At 39.9% G+C, this 17,008-nt stretch overlaps 1 protein-coding gene across 8 annotated transcripts in view; it reads left to right on the top strand.

Annotated features, from left to right (window-relative positions):
• The window catches only part of LOC105493783 (HECT, UBA and WWE domain containing E3 ubiquitin protein ligase 1), a 154,623-nt gene that overhangs the window by 105,640 nt on the left and 31,975 nt on the right, over window positions 1–17,008 (top strand). For 7 of the 8 annotated variants that reach the window (XM_011761697.3, XM_071088707.1, XM_071088709.1 and 4 more), the window contains 9 exons: window positions 39–397; window positions 2,899–3,094; window positions 4,354–4,521; window positions 5,644–5,789; window positions 6,223–6,289; window positions 7,487–7,701; window positions 12,158–12,369; window positions 13,113–13,295; window positions 16,703–16,875. In XM_011761697.3, coding sequence (XP_011759999.2) covers window positions 39–397; window positions 2,899–3,094; window positions 4,354–4,521; window positions 5,644–5,789; window positions 6,223–6,289; window positions 7,487–7,701; window positions 12,158–12,369; window positions 13,113–13,295; window positions 16,703–16,875 — 1,719 coding nt within the window. The remainder of the gene's footprint in view (window positions 1–38; window positions 398–2,898; window positions 3,095–4,353; window positions 4,522–5,643; window positions 5,790–6,222; window positions 6,290–7,486; window positions 7,702–12,157; window positions 12,370–13,112; window positions 13,296–16,702; window positions 16,876–17,008) is intronic. The other variant, XM_071088711.1, reaches the window with a different exon arrangement.

Raw genomic sequence — 17,008 nt, forward strand, 5'->3', positions numbered from 1 at the left:
GTTAAACTGTCTTAAACTGTTATTTTCCCATTTCATAGATACCCCTTTGGCCCTAGAGGGTACAAACACTGAAAAGGAGACAAGCCTGGAGGAAACAAAAATCGGGGAGATCCTGATCCAGGGCTTGACAGAAGATATGGTGACTGTTTTAATCCGGGCCTGTGTGAGCATGCTGGGAGTCCCTGTGGACCCAGATACTTTGCATGCCACCCTTCGTCTCTGCCTGAGGCTCACCCGGGACCACAAATATGCCATGATGTTTGCAGAACTGAAGAGTACCCGCATGATCTTGAATTTGACCCAGAGCTCAGGCTTCAATGGGTTTACTCCCCTGGTCACCCTTCTCTTAAGACACATCATTGAGGACCCCTGTACCCTTCGTCATACCATGGAAAAGGTGAGTGTGTTTTGTATCAGATTCTGGTTTAGCTTTACATCATACCTTTGTTCTCCTTGGTCTGAGAACAAATAGACTTCTGGTTCTTCTTACATGTCTATAGCTGGATATGTATACTGTATACTCCGCCCAACAGAATTTTCCAATTCTGTGCTTGGGAGGGATGATCCTATTGCTAGAAAGTCCTCTCCAGCAATCTGGATTTCTTTTTTTTTTTTTTTTTTTTTAATCTAGGTTTCATTAACCAAGCCAAAAACTGTTAGTAAAGAACTGGAATACCTTCTCCTAAGTTCATACCTTCAAAATCATTCCTTTGTAGGAGTACCTCTCAGGTGTTCAGCCAAGAGCATATTCTCAAAACAGTATATTTTGGAATATAAAAGTATAGTTAAAGCTTTTTGAATGTTTGTAATCTGCCAGGCACTGTGATAGACACTTAACAAATACCCATTGTGCAGGTCAGAAAACAGCTTATTATATTTTGGGAAACTTATAAAGCAGTAGAAGAAATAGCAACATAATTATAAAAAATAAAAACATTTGTAAAGTTTAGACAACAGGCTGGGCGTGGTAGCTCACACCTCTAATCCCAGCACTTTGGGGAGGCCGAGGCAGGTAGATCACCTGAGGTCAGAAGTTCAAGACTAGCTGGGTGTGGTGGCACGGCCTGTAATCCCAGCTACTTGGGAGGCGGAGGTTGCAGTGAGTTGAGATGGCACCACTGCTTTCCAACCTGGGTGACAGAGTGAGACTGTCTCAAAAAAAAAAAGAAAGACAACAGTGGAGGGGTAAGGGGCAAATGTCCTACTAGTGAGGCTTTTCCTTCTCAGTACTTCTACAAAATCCTTTCTTCTACTGATTCTTTGTCATCAATAATGACTGTTACTAGACTTTGCTTCCATTTTCCTCTCTTAGGACATTGTTTCCTGCATTTATAAGTAGTGTTGCAATATGCGTTTTTGTGCCTAACTTTGTTCATGTTTAAGATGGTTACTTAGGGATTTTTAGTAATTGGATCAAAAGGTATTACAAGTATTTTTTTAACTTGCTTGCCAGAAAAGTGGTATCAGTTTTTGTATATCTGAGTATACATTTTAGATTCTTCAGACAGTTCTTTACACAGCCTGCTTGATTTCACCTCACATGTGCCAAATCAAGAGAAAGAGAGCTGTTTAAGGTAGCTTGTACAGTGATCCACAGTCCAGGAGATAACCCAGCAGGGAAGGAACAACTGTATACAACTCAATTCTGATGTTAGAAACTTGAAATGCTTTCTATAAATAAATGTTTAAAAGTTACAAGTTCAAAGGGCTAGGAGAAAGTGTAAGTCCTCATTGGATGAGGGAAAACTTTTAAAGTTTTAAACTTTAGGTAAATTATAGTTGGGGTGTGGGGAACAAAGGAACATCAGTGACAGTCTTAATGTATCAAGATGGCAAAATGTAAACTCTTGATACTATTCATTACTAGTATGAGTGTGGAAAACCAGGCATACTCTTAACTTTTGGTAGGAGTGGAAATTGGTGTAGCCACATTGGAGGGCAATTTGATACTCTCGGTTTAAGATATCCTTTGACCTAGAAATTCTATGGCTAAGAATTTATCTGGTAACTAACATCAAGTATGCCAAGATGCATATGTAAGAGTGTTCACTGTGGAATTGCTTGTAATATCAAGAAACTGGAGGTCTAATGTCCAGCAGTAGGGGATTGGATAAATTATGGCTCATCCTTTATATTGAAATTAAACTTTTCTGTGTTTATTAAATGGAAATTATTTTATAATTACAGCCAGACAGGCAAGATACAGAGGTTATAATACACTAAAGGGCATGATTGATTTGGTTAAAAAAAAAAAGGCATTAAGATACCAAAAGATGTTTTTCATTGTGAGCATGTAGTTTGCGAAATTATAGATAATGGAAAATAATACAATTGAGTTATTTTCTTCATGCTTTCATGGATTTTCCATTATTAACAAGCAATTTTATGAGAAGAGCAAAAGCATAGCTATATGTAAGCCCTATGTTATCAAGGCAAACAATATATAGATAGTTCAGTATCTCCAGTGGCTATCATTATCTCAGACTGATGGTTGACTTTGAGACGTAAAGAAAATATTTAATTGTGTTCCAGTACACTAAGTGGATTACAGTGTTACATATTTTTGAACCATTCTGATTTAAAATTGTGACAGTTTGGAGAGGCTTAGGAGCTGACACTTTAATGTGGAAGTTATGTGGGATCTATAGTCTTGACACATCTCCCAGTTTCTGTAAAGATCACATGCAGTCTGGTCTAATACTTGACAGTTTTGAGACATGCTGCAACTTTTTTATAAGCCAGGTTTTTTGAATCAAGAAAAGATGGGACAGTACTTAAAAATGAAATATCATTCTCCCAAAAATCAAAAGCTTTTAGTCTTGGTAACTCTTCCTTGACTGCAGTTGTATTTTTAGAAAGTAGTGTTTAATCGGCGGTGTTTCTTTCTCTCTTTACTAGGTTGTTCGCTCAGCAGCTACAAGTGGAGCTGGTAGCACTACCTCTGGTGTTGTGTCTGGCAGCCTCGGCTCTCGGGAGATCAACTACATCCTTCGTGTCCTCGGGCCAGCCGCATGCCGCAATCCAGACATATTCACAGAAGTGGCCAACTGCTGTATCCGCATCGCCCTTCCTGCCCCTCGAGGCTCAGGAACTGGTAAGTTTCACTTGCTCCTGGCCTTTGAGATTAAGTTTGTGGCCTGGTATAAATCCAGAAATTTATCTATGAGGGGGTCTGTGACTTGAAGAGCCTCCTTAGGCAACTATTAGGACATTTGCTAGCTAGTTGATCATTTGGGTCAATTCATTAGGTACTTCAGTAGCTTCTCTGGGCCTTGCCCTGTTGTAATCCCTGCCAGAGACACTGAGGACTCATTCATTCTAGTCCTTCCCTTCAAAGAGCTCATTTTAGTGGGGCAGTAGGCTTTACATATAGTTAATGGTTTACAAATCAAGTGATAATTGAGGATTAAATGGATGTACATCTCATGTTACACAGTGGGAAATAGACATCATCTGTGTGTTCCTGTCAAGAAATGTTTGACCTGTATTTAATTATGAGGAAACAATTAGAAAAATACAAATTGTGGGATGTTCTATATAAGACAACTGTCCTAGACTCTTCAAAAATATTAATGTTATGAAAGAAAAAAATACAGGATCATTTCTTCTAGAGAAAAGTAGTCTAGAGAGATAATCGCCACCAGCCTTGGTTGGGCTGTGGATGCAGATAAAGGAGATTTGGAGAAAACTGAGTGCTATGTATTAGGTAATATAATTGTATCTGTTAAATTTGGGGAGTATTATAATGGTATTGCAGTTTTGTAGAAAAATACCCTTGATCTCCTCTCTGCTGACTTTTTTGGTAATAAAAAAGAAAAAATACATATGTCCTTGATCTTAGGAGCTACATGTAGATGTATTCAGGAGTAGTCACTTGGTAATTCTGGATGAAAAGTATATAGATGTTTATCATATTACACTATTTGAACTTTTCTGTAGGTTTGTTGGGTTTGTTTTGTTTTTTAATAAAAAGTTGGGAAGGGGACGAAATTATTTTGGAAGTTCTAGCTATGTGCCTGCCCCTGTGTTGGGCATTTCTCGATTATATCCTCATTTAATCCTCAAAATGAATTTGAAGAGTGAGAAAATTGAGGTTTGTTGAAGTAACAACTGGATTTCAAAACCAGTTTTCTCTAACACAAGCCTTTACTATTTGGTAGTGCTATATTAAATCCTGTGGAATTTAAGGAAAGTAGAAACCAGGTTTTATAGTAGAGTACTTGAACATTAATTGAAAATGGTCTCCTATCTCAAGCGTGTATATTACACATGCCCCCTTCTGAGTCTTTATTAATAACCTAGTTTAGGTACTGGTTCATGATTGACTGGTTTTTCTCTCTCATTTTGGCTTAGCTTCAGATGATGAATTTGAGAATCTTAGAATTAAAGGCCCTAATGCTGTACAGCTGGTGAAGACCACCCCTTTGAAGCCCTCACCTCTGCCTGTCATCCCTGATACTATCAAGGAAGTGATCTATGATATGCTGAATGCTCTGGCTGCATACCATGCTCCAGAGGAAGGTATGTGGCTAGCCTACCTCAGGAGACTGGGCACTAGAGGATATGTTACTTTGCCTGGGTCATTTCAGCCAACTCATGGTTTAGTGAGCACTCACTATGTGCCCATACTCTGGGGCTCAGTTAAATAAGATACCCATTGCATGTCTTTGAAGAAGCTAATAGTCATATAGTATGACATACCAGGGTGATGGTAAATCCTTAGGGTGAGGCACCTTACCTAGTGAGGGTGCATAGGTAAGAAAATTTGTTTGTGTACGTGATTTCTAAAATGAACCTTTAATGGATGAGGAGATTGCCAGAGTTCTGTTATATGAGAATACACACCATACAGGGGGAAGAGTGAACAAAGATTTAAAAGGACATAATAGCGTTCTGTGAGAGGTTGAAAATAAGACACCAGGAAGTCTCTAATGTTTTCATACTCAAGCAAAACCTTTTCATTGTTGTTTTATTGTTTATTGAGCTGGAGACAATATTAGGAGGTGTGTCTGGGCTTCCTAACTGTTGAGACCACCACACCCATCCACCTTTATTCCTAGTTAAGGTGCATCTTACAAGCACTAGGAAAGTCATGATTGAATTGCTTGGAACATAGGATTTCATTATAGTAAGGTCCTTCTAGATTTTATTCAGGACATACTTATTTGATAGGTAACAACTGCCAAAAATTGATGAATACTGCCTTTAATAAGTAAAAGAAATCTGAGTCTTGACTTTGGTGCTTTTCATCTGTACAGCACCCTGATCCATATAGAATTCCTTGGTTCTCCTACCACCCCAGAATCTTTACCCTATCTTATCACCTCCTCCCCGAAATAGTTTAGCTATATAGTTGTGGCAACCATTTATTGACCTACCACTGCATGAGCAATACTGCCAGCTGTGTTCACTTAAGGTTTGTGGTTACAGCTTAGGAAAGTGAGACTAAGTTAATTGCCTGTGATCACAAGACTAGTTTTTGTAATATTAGGGTGAGGCACTCTAACATTATCTATAATATCACCATGTAAACAGTCATAGGCACTTGATGTGAAATTGACCAAGACTACTAGATAGGTATTAACATTGTCCAATTGTAGAAGAGGTTTATTTTGTTTTTGATGGTTGTTACTGTTTTTCTAGCAGATAAATCTGATCCTAAACCTGGGGGTATGACCCAAGAGGTTGGCCAGCTCCTGCAAGACATGGGTGATGATGTATACCAGCAGTACCGGTCACTTACGCGTCAGAGCAGTGACTTTGATACGCAGTCAGGTTTTTCCATTAATGTAAGTCAATTCCAACAGCATTTTATCTTTCTTCTCATTTTTTAATGCCTGTGTATTGAAATGTCTCAGTATTTAGGGCTATCCCAGGGGAATTTCAAAAGTATTAATTTTGATGTATTTGTAAATTATCTGTTGACTACAAAGACAAAATTGGGGTGTCCCTGGAGATTTTTTTTTTTCCTCTCCTAGGATTAGAACTGTTTCCTTAATTTTTTTTCTTTTCCTTTTCCTTCCCCACCTCCCCCTGCAGTCTCCCAGTCACTGTATTTATAATAGCTTCCCACAGATTATAGTATAAAGGTGTAAGGTGGTTAAAAGGTTGGCCAAAGAGAATCTGTGGCATTCCAAGCCAGTACCCTGGGAAGGAGTTCTGCCATTTGCAGGCGGGTGTTTTTGAAATTCATAATAGCTCAGGAGTTTTCTTCTTCTACAGAGTCAGGTCTTTGCTGCAGATGGTGCCTCCACTGAGACTTCCGCATCTGGGACCTCCCAAGGAGAGGGTAATGATTTGCTTTTCTCCCTCCTGTGTTCTTATTCCTTAGGAAAACAACTTGAAAAAACTATGGGTGTCCTGTGCAGGGGGGAGGAGAATACATACTTAATTATTAACGTTTACTTGTCTAAGTGAACTTTCTCAGGTGAGCTCAGTGTTCTGTAAATAAAGAGTCTCTATATGATAAAGTTAAAGGAACTATAAGTTAACCAACCTAGTAATGGTTGCTATGGTAACATATTTTAGTTTTAACTTTTTAAATCACCCTATAGTTATTTTGGGGGCTTCTAAAAGCTGACTTATAGAGATTTTGTGCCAGTGATACTATTCTAGCTACATGCTTTACGTGGTGGATTCCCGCCTTCCAGCAGTGTTAACAGAGCCCGTTGACTACTCACCATGAACTAGAAAAATGTCACGTGGAAGTAAGTCTAATGAGACCCTTAAAGAGCTGCTTCTCCTTATATAGGAAAGGTCTTTGTGATCCAAATTAGGAGACATTTTGTTTAAAATCATACTAGTTCCTGGAGATAAATTTAAAAGGCTAATATTAGTGAAATATTGGTTAACTCATTTTACTGGGTGTACTGGCCATATGTAGTGTATAGTATGGATGATGGTGCTGATTCAAGAGAAGCATTGCCCACTATGTGGCAGACTATATTGGACACCAAAATGGATCAGATTTGTTCCCTGTACTTAAAGAACTTTGTCTAGTGACTGAGACCTGCAAGAGTTATAATGCAAGATAACTGCCAGAATGAAGGCATACTTGGATAAGGTATGATGGACACGTAAAGTATCTCACAATGTGTCTAGATGAGAAAGGAAAGCATTTATGGAGGAGGTCAGCATTTGAGCTGAACTAGATAAAAGTGTGCCAGGCAGACGTAAGGGAAGAAAGAAATAAGGGAGTAAGACGTGTTTGAAGAACTGTTAGTAGAGTATTTCTGGAGTATGTAAAAGGAGAGAAATGGAGGGAGATGCACAAATAGTTGGGCAAAGCATCCCTGTTGTACTGTAACCACATACGTCTGAGACCTGAGTTATCCTGGTTCTCTGCTCTTCCACTGCGGTGTCACAAGAGCATTCAGTTTGTACAAGTAGCTTATAGAGGAGGAGAAATAGCATTCTTTCCATCTAAGACTTGATTTTGCCAGTGTTCCAGTGTGGAATTGAACCGGTGTTTGACTTTTCTCAACAGCTTCAACTCCAGAGGAGTCTCGAGATGGGAAGAAAGATAAAGAAGGGGACCGGGCCTCTGAGGAAGGCAAACAGAAAGGCAAGGGCAGCAAACCTTTAATGCCTACCTCCACTATCCTTCGTCTTCTGGCAGAGTTGGTGAGGTCCTATGTTGGTATTGCTACCCTGATTGCCAACTACAGCTACACTGTGGGCCAGTCTGAACTGATCAAAGAGGTAATATTTCCAACTTCTACTTAAGATGTTATACTGTACTTCCATCATTTGGGTACCGCCTGTGTCAGACACTGCTGGGAAGCTGTGCATGCTAAGTGCTAACCCAAGTAATGAGTGAGAAGAGGCATCTTAAGACATGCAAGGCCGGGTGCGGTGGCTCACGCCTGTAATCCCAGCACTTTGGGAGGCTGAAGCAGGCGGATCACCTGAGGTCAGGAGTTCGAGACCAGCCTGGCCAACATGGCAAAACCCCGTCTCTACTCAAAATACAAAAAAAAATTAGCCAGGCATGGTGGCGGGCGCCTGTAATTCCAGCCATTCGGGAGGCTGAGGTAGGGGAATCACTTGAACCCAGGAGGCGCAGAGATTGCAGTGAGCCAAGGTTGCACCATCGCACTCCTGCCTGGGTGACAAGAGTGAAACTCTGTGGCAAAAGAAACTTCAAAGAGCTAGGCCTTTTTTCATCAGGTTCACTGAGAGAGTTAATGAGATTTGTTCTATTGAAAGTCCCTTGTGTTCTGCATTGTGGAGATTGAAGAGGGAAGACTGCAGTCAGAGAGACCAGTTAGGAATCTGATTGAGTAATCTAGTAATGTATGATCTTGGTGAAGTTGGAGGAAAATGAGTGAGTTGAAGAAACTTTTTTTTTTTTTTTTTTTTTTTTTTTTTTTTGAGACGGAGTCTCGCTCTGCCGCCCAGGCTGGAGTGCAGTGGCCGGATCTCAGCTCACTGCAAGCTCCGCCTCCCGGGTTTACGCCATTCTCCTGCCTCAGCCTCCCGAGTAGCTGGGACTACAGGCGCCCGCCACCTCGCCCGGCTAGTTTTTTGTATTTTTTAGTAGAGACGGGGTTTCACCATGTTAGCCAGGATGGTCTCGATCTCCCGACCTCGTGATCCGCCCGTCTCGGCCTCCCAAAGTGCTGGGATTACAGGCTTGAGCCACCGCGCCCGGCCAAAGAAACATTTTTAAGGTACAAATTGACAAGAAATGGGTTTGGAAGATGAAGAAGGAAAAACTCAAGGATGTTTCTTGATTTGTGGGGTTTTTTTTATTGCTTTTATGGGTTGGCATCTAACAAGAAAATAGAAGGGGAGGGGAAGGTTTGAAGAGAAAATGTGGAGTTTTGAGAGGTATCTGTGGGGCATCTAAGTAAAAGTGTCTAAAGGACAGTTGAATAAACCTTATAAATAAGAATGTAGGTGTTTATCTTCCAGATGTACTCACACATGTGCAAAGACACCAGATGTGGTAGCAGTATTGGTAATAAAAATATAGGAAAAGCCTAAATGTTCATTAGTAGAGCTGTGGAAAAGAATGAAGTGTCCTGATGCGGGATTATCCTCAGGTTAGATTTTTTTAAGTTGAGTGGGCCACTTTGAGAAACTATATCATGTTCCCACATATGTAAAATGGGTGCCCAGATATTTTTTCCCATAAGGGTGTCTTGTTTTGTGGATCACATTGTAATTTTATAGTTAGTAAGTGGCAAAAGGGTCTGAGAGTGAGTAGGGGCACTAGTGTTGCAGTCTTTGAAAGCAACTGCCATTTTTAAAGCTATTCTTACTTTAATCCAAGTTTAATATACATAGAAAAATACACAAATCTTTAAAATAGTCTATTTTTCCTAGGTAACCACTGGCCAAGTTAAATAAAGCATTACAAGCTCCCCAGAAGCTGCCCTCCTTGTTCTTTAGTGCATTTCCTCCCAACTATTTCACCTTCACTCAACCATTATCTTGAGTTCTAGTGCCATAACTTGGTTTTGTAGTTCATATAAATGGAATCGCATAGAATGTACTTTTTTTTTTTTTTTTTGGCCTGGATTCTTTTGCTTAACATACTCGCAAGATTCATTTTGCGTGCAGGTGAAGTTTATTTTCATCTGTATAAAATTCCACTGTGAAATGCACCATGTACCAAAACAAATACATCTTTTACCCATTCTACTGCTAATAAATATTTAGGTAATTTTCCCTTTGGAGCTATCACAAATAGTGCTGCTATGAGCATTCTTATGAATATGTCTGTTGGTGAACTACCCAATTTCTGTTGGGTAGTATATGCTTAAGAGTAAGAATTGCTGAGCTCTAGAGTGTGATAGTTGTTCTGCTAATGCCAAAAGTTTTCCGGAGTTGCCAGGTCAGTTTATATTATTACCAGCAGCATATGGGAGATCAACAGTTGGTGTTTTTTCATTTTACCAATTTTAGTGGGTTTGTAGTGGTATTGTATTATAGTTAAAATTTGCATTTCCCTGTTGACCATTTTTTTCATGTCTTTATTGGCCATTTGTTTATTCTCTTTTGGGAAATGTCTGTTCAACTCTTTTATTCTATTTTCTTATTGAGTTTTTTAATGTATTCTGGACATAAGTCCTATAAATACATAAATAGGCTTCTTTTTTTTTTTTTTTTTTTTTTTTGAGACAGAGTCTCGCTCTGTTGCTCAGGCTGGACTGCAGTGGGGTGATCTTGGCTCACTGCAAGCTCCGCCTCCCGGGTTCACGCCATTCTCCTGCCTCAGCCTCCCAAGTAGCTGGGACTACAGGTGCGCACCACTGCACCCGGCTAATTTTTTGTATTTTTAGTTGAGACGGGGTTTCACTGTGTTAGCCAGGGTGGTCTCGATCTCCTGACCTCATGATCCGCCCGCCTCTGCCTCCCAAAGTGCTGGGATTATGGGCGTGAGACACCGCGCCCGGCCAGGCTTCCTTTTTTAAAGAGAGTCTCACTTTGTCTCCCAGGCTAGAATGCACAATCATAGCTCACTGCAACGTTGAACTCCTAGGCTCAAGTGATCCTCCCACCTTAGCCTCTCAAGTAGCTGGGACCTATAGGTACATGCTACCATGCCCAGCTAATTTTATTTTTTGAGATCTTGCTATGTTGCACGGGCTGGTCTCAAACTTCTGGCCTCAAGTCATCCTCCTGCCTCAGCCTCCCAAAGTGCTAGGATTACAGGCATGAGCCATCACACCTAGCCAGGCTTTATTCCAAAGCTTTAACTCATTTATGCCAGTTGTATTCATAATGTATAATAGTATTACTTGTGGATTAAGACATTTAATTACAAATTTATTAAGTATCTGCCTAATATGTGTCCAGTGACCTACCAGTACTGGGTACTGGTAAGTGCTTTATAAATACTTTGTTAATCCTCACCTCCACACTGCAAGGTTGTTGATACTGATCTCTTTAATAGAGGAGAGTAACTTGCCTGGGACCATACTACAGAGTAGCAGAGCTAAAATTGGAAGCTAGGGCTGTGATTCTAAAGCTAAGTCCTTTCTATGTGGTTATTCAGAAAACAGTTTTAACTTTGTATGTATTCACCACTGGGAAATTAATGGTTATTTCTAATTGTTTTGTTTTAACAAGGTCACTTTATTCAGTTTCCCAGACTTGAATTATTCAATGCATTTTCTTTATTGAGGTAAAAGTTACAAATCAAACATTTTAAAGTGTACTGTTGAGTGGCATTTAGTACATTCACAGTGTTGTGCAACTGTCACCTATCTAGTTCCAAAATATTCAGTGTATTTTCATCCAAAATTTGCTTGAATGACAACAGAATTTGTTTCTAAGATACGGAATTGTCTAGGCAGGAATTATAGTTAGAGAAAAAAGAAGAGTCTGACTTAATTTCCGTCCTCTATTGAGCCTTTTTCGTTATTTTAAATAACCTTGCATTAAATATTTTTGCATATTAGTTTCTGTGACTTTGCTGTCTCTTGCTCAGCTCTTACCAGCTTCTATTGTAGCACAGGGTCCTGGGCACATTGTGTCAGTAAATAATTTCAATTTAATTGAACACTGAAGGGTTTATACCACTTAATTAGGAATCAAGGTTTGAATCCTTAGCCCTTGACTAAATTCGTTTGTGCAAGCCACTTTTTTAGGAGGCTTCAGATTACTGCTTATCAGATGAGAAAATACTTACCTATTTATAGATTTGCTGTAAGTAGTTCTATTAAATAACACATGTAAAAATATTTTAAGATAGGTGCAATAGCACATACCTGTAGTCTCAGCTACTTGGGAGGCTGAGGTGTGAGAACAAACGCCCAGGAGTTTGAGGCTGTGGTGTGAGATGATCATGCCTATGAATAGCCACTGTACTCTGGCCTGGGCAATCTAGTGAGACCTCATCTCCTTAAAAACATTTTAATAAAAATAAAGTTTTTTAAAAATGGTTTTAAAAATACATGACATCTACATAACAGTGTATAAGCTGTGTAGTGGGAAATGGGTGGCGTTTGGAAGTTTTCTGAAATCCGGATTTGCTCCTTACTTGCTTGTATCTTTGAGCCTTGGCTTCTTCATCTATAAAGTGGACATCATAATCACTCATTGGGTGACTTAAGGAAATACTATGTGTGTGTGTATCTTTGGTCCTGTGCAAATGATATGGCATAATTGTGCTTGTAAGTAAATGTCATGATTCATGACTTTTCAGGACTGCAGTGTGCTAGCTTTTGTCCTGGACCACCTGCTCCCACATACCCAGAATGCAGAAGACAAGGACACCCCTGCCCTGGCCCGCCTGTTCCTCGCAAGCCTGGCTGCAGCAGGGAGTGGCACAGATGCCCAGGTGGCCCTAGTGAATGAAGTAAAAGCAGCCCTGGGACGGGCACTGGCTATGGCTGAGAGTACAGAGAAGCATGCCAGGTAAGATTCGTACCTGATCCAGGGCTAATAGCCAAGAACATCCCCTTACTCTTTTCTTAGTCCATGGGTGGTTTTGCATTTGAACAAAACTTCTTGTCATACTGGCATCATACACTCTGGTCCGCTCAAATAGTTCTGGTGCTTGAAAATACCCAGAGCACTGATTACCATTAGAGTAAGTGGGTAAACATAGAGAAAACAAAGGGAAATGTTAAGTGTATTTTTAGGGTCTTCAAGGAAGTTGAGCAGGTTATTTGATCTTATATTTTAAATTTTATTTAAAATGGGGGCTGAGCGCGGTGGCTCACGTCTGTAATCCCAGCACTTTGGGAGGCCAAGGCTGGTGGATTGCTTGAGCCCAGGAGTAGGAGTTGAAGACCAGCCTGGGCAACATGGCGAAACCCCATCTCTACAAAAAATTAGCTGGGCATAGTGGCACCTGCCCGTAGTCCCAGCTACTTGGGAGGCTGAGGTGGAAGTGTCACTTCAGCCCAGGAGTCGGAGGTTGCAGTGAGCCAAGATTTCACCACTGTACTCCACCCTGGGCTACAGAGTGAGACCCTGTCTAAAAAAGAGAAAATGAATGCTATCACCTAGGGAGTGTGTTTTCACCTGTTTGTTTAGATGTTATTTCCAGAAGGAAGCACAGAAGTTACAGGAGGGTTATCTGAGGCTATTTTGTAAAGACTTGGCCTGAGAAATGGCTATATTCATATGATAGAGATGTCAAACTTCTCTCCCAGGCTTCAGGCAGTAATGTGTATCATCAGTACTATCATGGAGTCCTGCCCCTCCACCTCCAGCTTCTACAGCAGTGCCACAGCGAAGACCCAGCACAATGGCATGAACAACATCATTCGGCTCTTCCTGAAGAAGGGACTGGTTAATGACCTGGCTAGAGTACCTCACAGCTTAGATTTGTCCAGGTAAAATCATGCCCCAGCCCCAGGCTTTCCTTCTCTTCAGCCTCACTATGTGAAGGATGTGGAGGTAGCTGGTGTGGTGCGAAAACTTTGGGTACAAGTGGGAGACCCGAGTCTTTCTTATTGTGGCTTTTAGCACTTGTCTTTCTTAAAGCCTTGATTCTTACTTGCTATAAACTCAAGAGTTGAACTATTAGTGACTTTTTTTTTCAAGTTTCCCCCATTTTAATTAAAAATAACCACTTATTAGATTATATGTATATTATAAGAAATAACAGATGAGTAAAAATAAGAAGTATTCCTACCACCCAGATACCATAATGACCTTATTGGTTTATTATTCAGTGTTTTTCTTTGCATGCATGAATAATGTATTTTTTACTAAAATGATATTATATGATACATGCTATTGTGTTGGGGGAAATTTGGGGCATTTTCGTTTTTATTTTCAGTTACCGATCACTTCCTTGCTATGAAAATAAATTTCATCCTACCTGATGCCCAAATCCATAATTAAGCATTTTTCTCCAAACCAGAATCCAATTAAGGACTTGTTTTACATCTGGCTATGTCTTCTGAATCTCTCTTATTCTAATACAAATTTTTTTTAAAATTATTTCGATCTTTATTTTGTTTTTGTTTTTCATGATTCTAGCTTGTTGAAGCGACCATGTTTTTGCCTTCTAAATTTGGTGCAGTTGCTTCCTTGCAGTGTCGTTTAACTTGATCCTTTACTTCCTGTTATTTTCTGTAAACTTCTAGTTAGATCTAGAGGCTTTAGAGGCTTATTGAAGCAGTTTAAACATTTTGGGCTGAAATGTGTAGCCTAGGTAATGTATAGCTCATATTGTATTGTGGGAGACACATCTCCCATGGTAATTGCACTTTTTATTCTTAATAGAAAGTCATCTCTGTTGTTATTTTGGCACTTTACAGATGTCTGCACTGTCAATCATATACCTAAATAATAGCCTTAACATCAGTTGATAATTCTTGCCTGGGTCAATTATTTGAGGCTTATGAATAACAGCTTTCTAATTTCTCATTTCGAATACATTATTAACTGGCATTTTTCTGTGTTAGCCCCAAAGGGAATGTCTGGTTGTGCTAAAATACAAGTTCTATTAGGCAGTATAAAAACTTAATTTCTTAATTTTTTTCTATTTACATTTGAGATTCAAATGTAGGTTTTTTTCTGGCTTTCTGTTTTTTAAGTCTATTATGGACTCAACTTTTCATTGTTTTTTGTTTTGTTTTTAAACTGGTGATTGAATTTATTTGGATCATTGCAGTCACTTTTTCATGCTCAAATTATTATACCTTTGACCTATATGACCCCTTCAAGATGACTAAATTGTCGTTTTGCTACAAACATATCAATTTTTTGAAACATTTATAAATCTCAAACTCACAGTACTGTAATGAACACCGTGTGTCTACCTAGATTAACCACTGCTGAACATTTTGCTTTATTTCTTCCCTTTCTGTCCTTTCAGGAGCTGAATCATTTGAAATTAGTTGCAAACAGTATAAATCTTTACCTCTGAGTACTTGATCATCTGTCTCCTAAGAACAGACATTTCCTTGTATGGCTACAGTTCCATTGTCATATCCAAGAAATTTACCAATAATATAATAATACTAAATTTATATAATTTTATATTGACATACTTCCAGTTATTTCAATTATGTCTTTGTACTCTGGGGGAGAGTGTTTTGATCCAGGCTTCAGTGAGTTATCACATGTTGCATTTGGTTGTCACATTTTTCTTTTTTATGACATTTTCCTGTTTTGATGAATCCAGGCTTGATGTCTTATAGAACATCTCACAGTCTACATTGGTGTAATTGCTCCCTTAATGGTTAGGGTCAGGTTAAACACTTTTGGCAAAAATACTACATGGGTTATATTTGCCCTTCTCACATCACTTCAGGAGACAGGTAAATACTACTTGGTCCCATTACTTGTGATGCCTAATTTGATCACAGCTGAGGCTGTTGGACACTTGAACCTAGGAGTTCGAGGCTAACCTGGGCAACATAGTGGGACCCTGTCTCTGCAAAAAATACAATAATTAGCTGGGCGTGTATGCCTGTAGTCCCAGCTACTTGGGAGGCTAAGGTGGGAGGGTGGTTTCTGTTAGATTTCCACTTTGCAATGAATAATTCCATTACTATCATTATTCTTTTTGATACTCACTGGGCCTGTGGTAATGATCCCATTAATTTTTTCTCCCCATTTTTGTTGTTGTTTTTCCTCTTAATAGAAACGGTGTCACTATGTTGCTCAGGCTAGGCTCAAGCAATCCTCCCATCTCAGCCTCCCACAGTGCTGGGATTACAGGTGTGAGCCATCACACCCAGCTGTCCCATTAATTTTTGAAAGCTTTTTGGCACAATATACCTTCCTTGCCCTATTCCTGGGATCACTTGTTCTGATGAGTCTTGGTTACTTTTAGTGTGATATGGTATCAGAGACTGCCATCTTGGTACTAGTGGGTATACACACATACACACACACACACACACATATACACATACATAGGCTCACACATAGATGCACACATAAAGCAGATAAAAGCAGAGCTGCTCTTGTTTTAGTGGGCACCTAGTTGGTCTCACACACCTTATTACACTTAGAAATCACACCACACCTTCAACTGCAGCCCGTTGTACTTTTATTTAACTCTAGGAAGCCCTACAGAGTATAATTTCAAATTCACAGAACTTCAAACTGTTATCAGCTGGGCGAGGAGGGCAGGTTGCCTGAGCTCATGAGTTCGAGACCAGCATGAGCAACATGGCGAAACCCCATCTCTACAAAAAAATAGAAAAATTAGATGGTCATGGTGGCTCACGCCCGTAGTCCAGCAACTTGGGAACCTGAGGTGGGAGGATCACTTGAGCCTGGGAGGTGGAGGTTGCAGTGAGCCGAGATCATGCCACTGCACTCCAGCCTGGGTGACACAGCGAGACCCTGTCTCCAAAATAAAGGAAAGAAAGAACTTTTATCATGTTCCTTCCTTTGAGCTCTTAGGGTTTGGGGACTAAATGCTGATAGTTTAAAAAAAAAAAAAAAAAGAAAAAATCCTGAGTACGTCTGAGAAGTGCCTTGCTTGCATGTGGTCATCCAGAATACTTTCTGACTTCCAGTCAAGAATTTTTTTACTTATGTGCTTTCCATGGCCCCATGAAATATGGCATTGATTTAACTCTTGCTTTTAGGTTGGGTCCCTTAAAGACATTTAAGTCAGATTTTTTTTTTTCTAAACAAAAGTAGAATGTTAGCTGTATGACCTTATGCCCCTTTTCTCTTAGTAGATTCCATTGTAAGAAGCTTAGTGTCACTTAGAAGATAGATACCTAGTATTTCTGTGCTCAGTCCATCTCTTTACCTTCCCTTATCTCAGTCCCAACATGGCCAACACAGTCAATGCTGCTCTGAAGCCTTTGGAAACACTTTCCCGGATTGTGAACCAGCCCAGTAGCCTTTTTGGCAGTAAGAGTGCTTCTAGCAAGAACAAGTCTGAGCAGGATGCCCAAGGAGCCTCTCAAGATTCCAATAGCAACCAGCAGGACCCAGGTAGGGAATCAGAGCCAATGGACTGGAGAGCTGGAGGGGTGGGAGTAGTTGTTTTATGGGCCTGGGATCACAAAACTGTTCTGGCTTGGTGGTGTTTCCCTGGGAACTTGCTGGCCTTCCAGAGATCTGTCAT

Source organism: Macaca nemestrina, chromosome X, assembly GCF_043159975.1.
Source record: "Macaca nemestrina isolate mMacNem1 chromosome X, mMacNem.hap1, whole genome shotgun sequence".
Taxonomy (NCBI): Eukaryota; Metazoa; Chordata; class Mammalia; order Primates; family Cercopithecidae; genus Macaca; species Macaca nemestrina.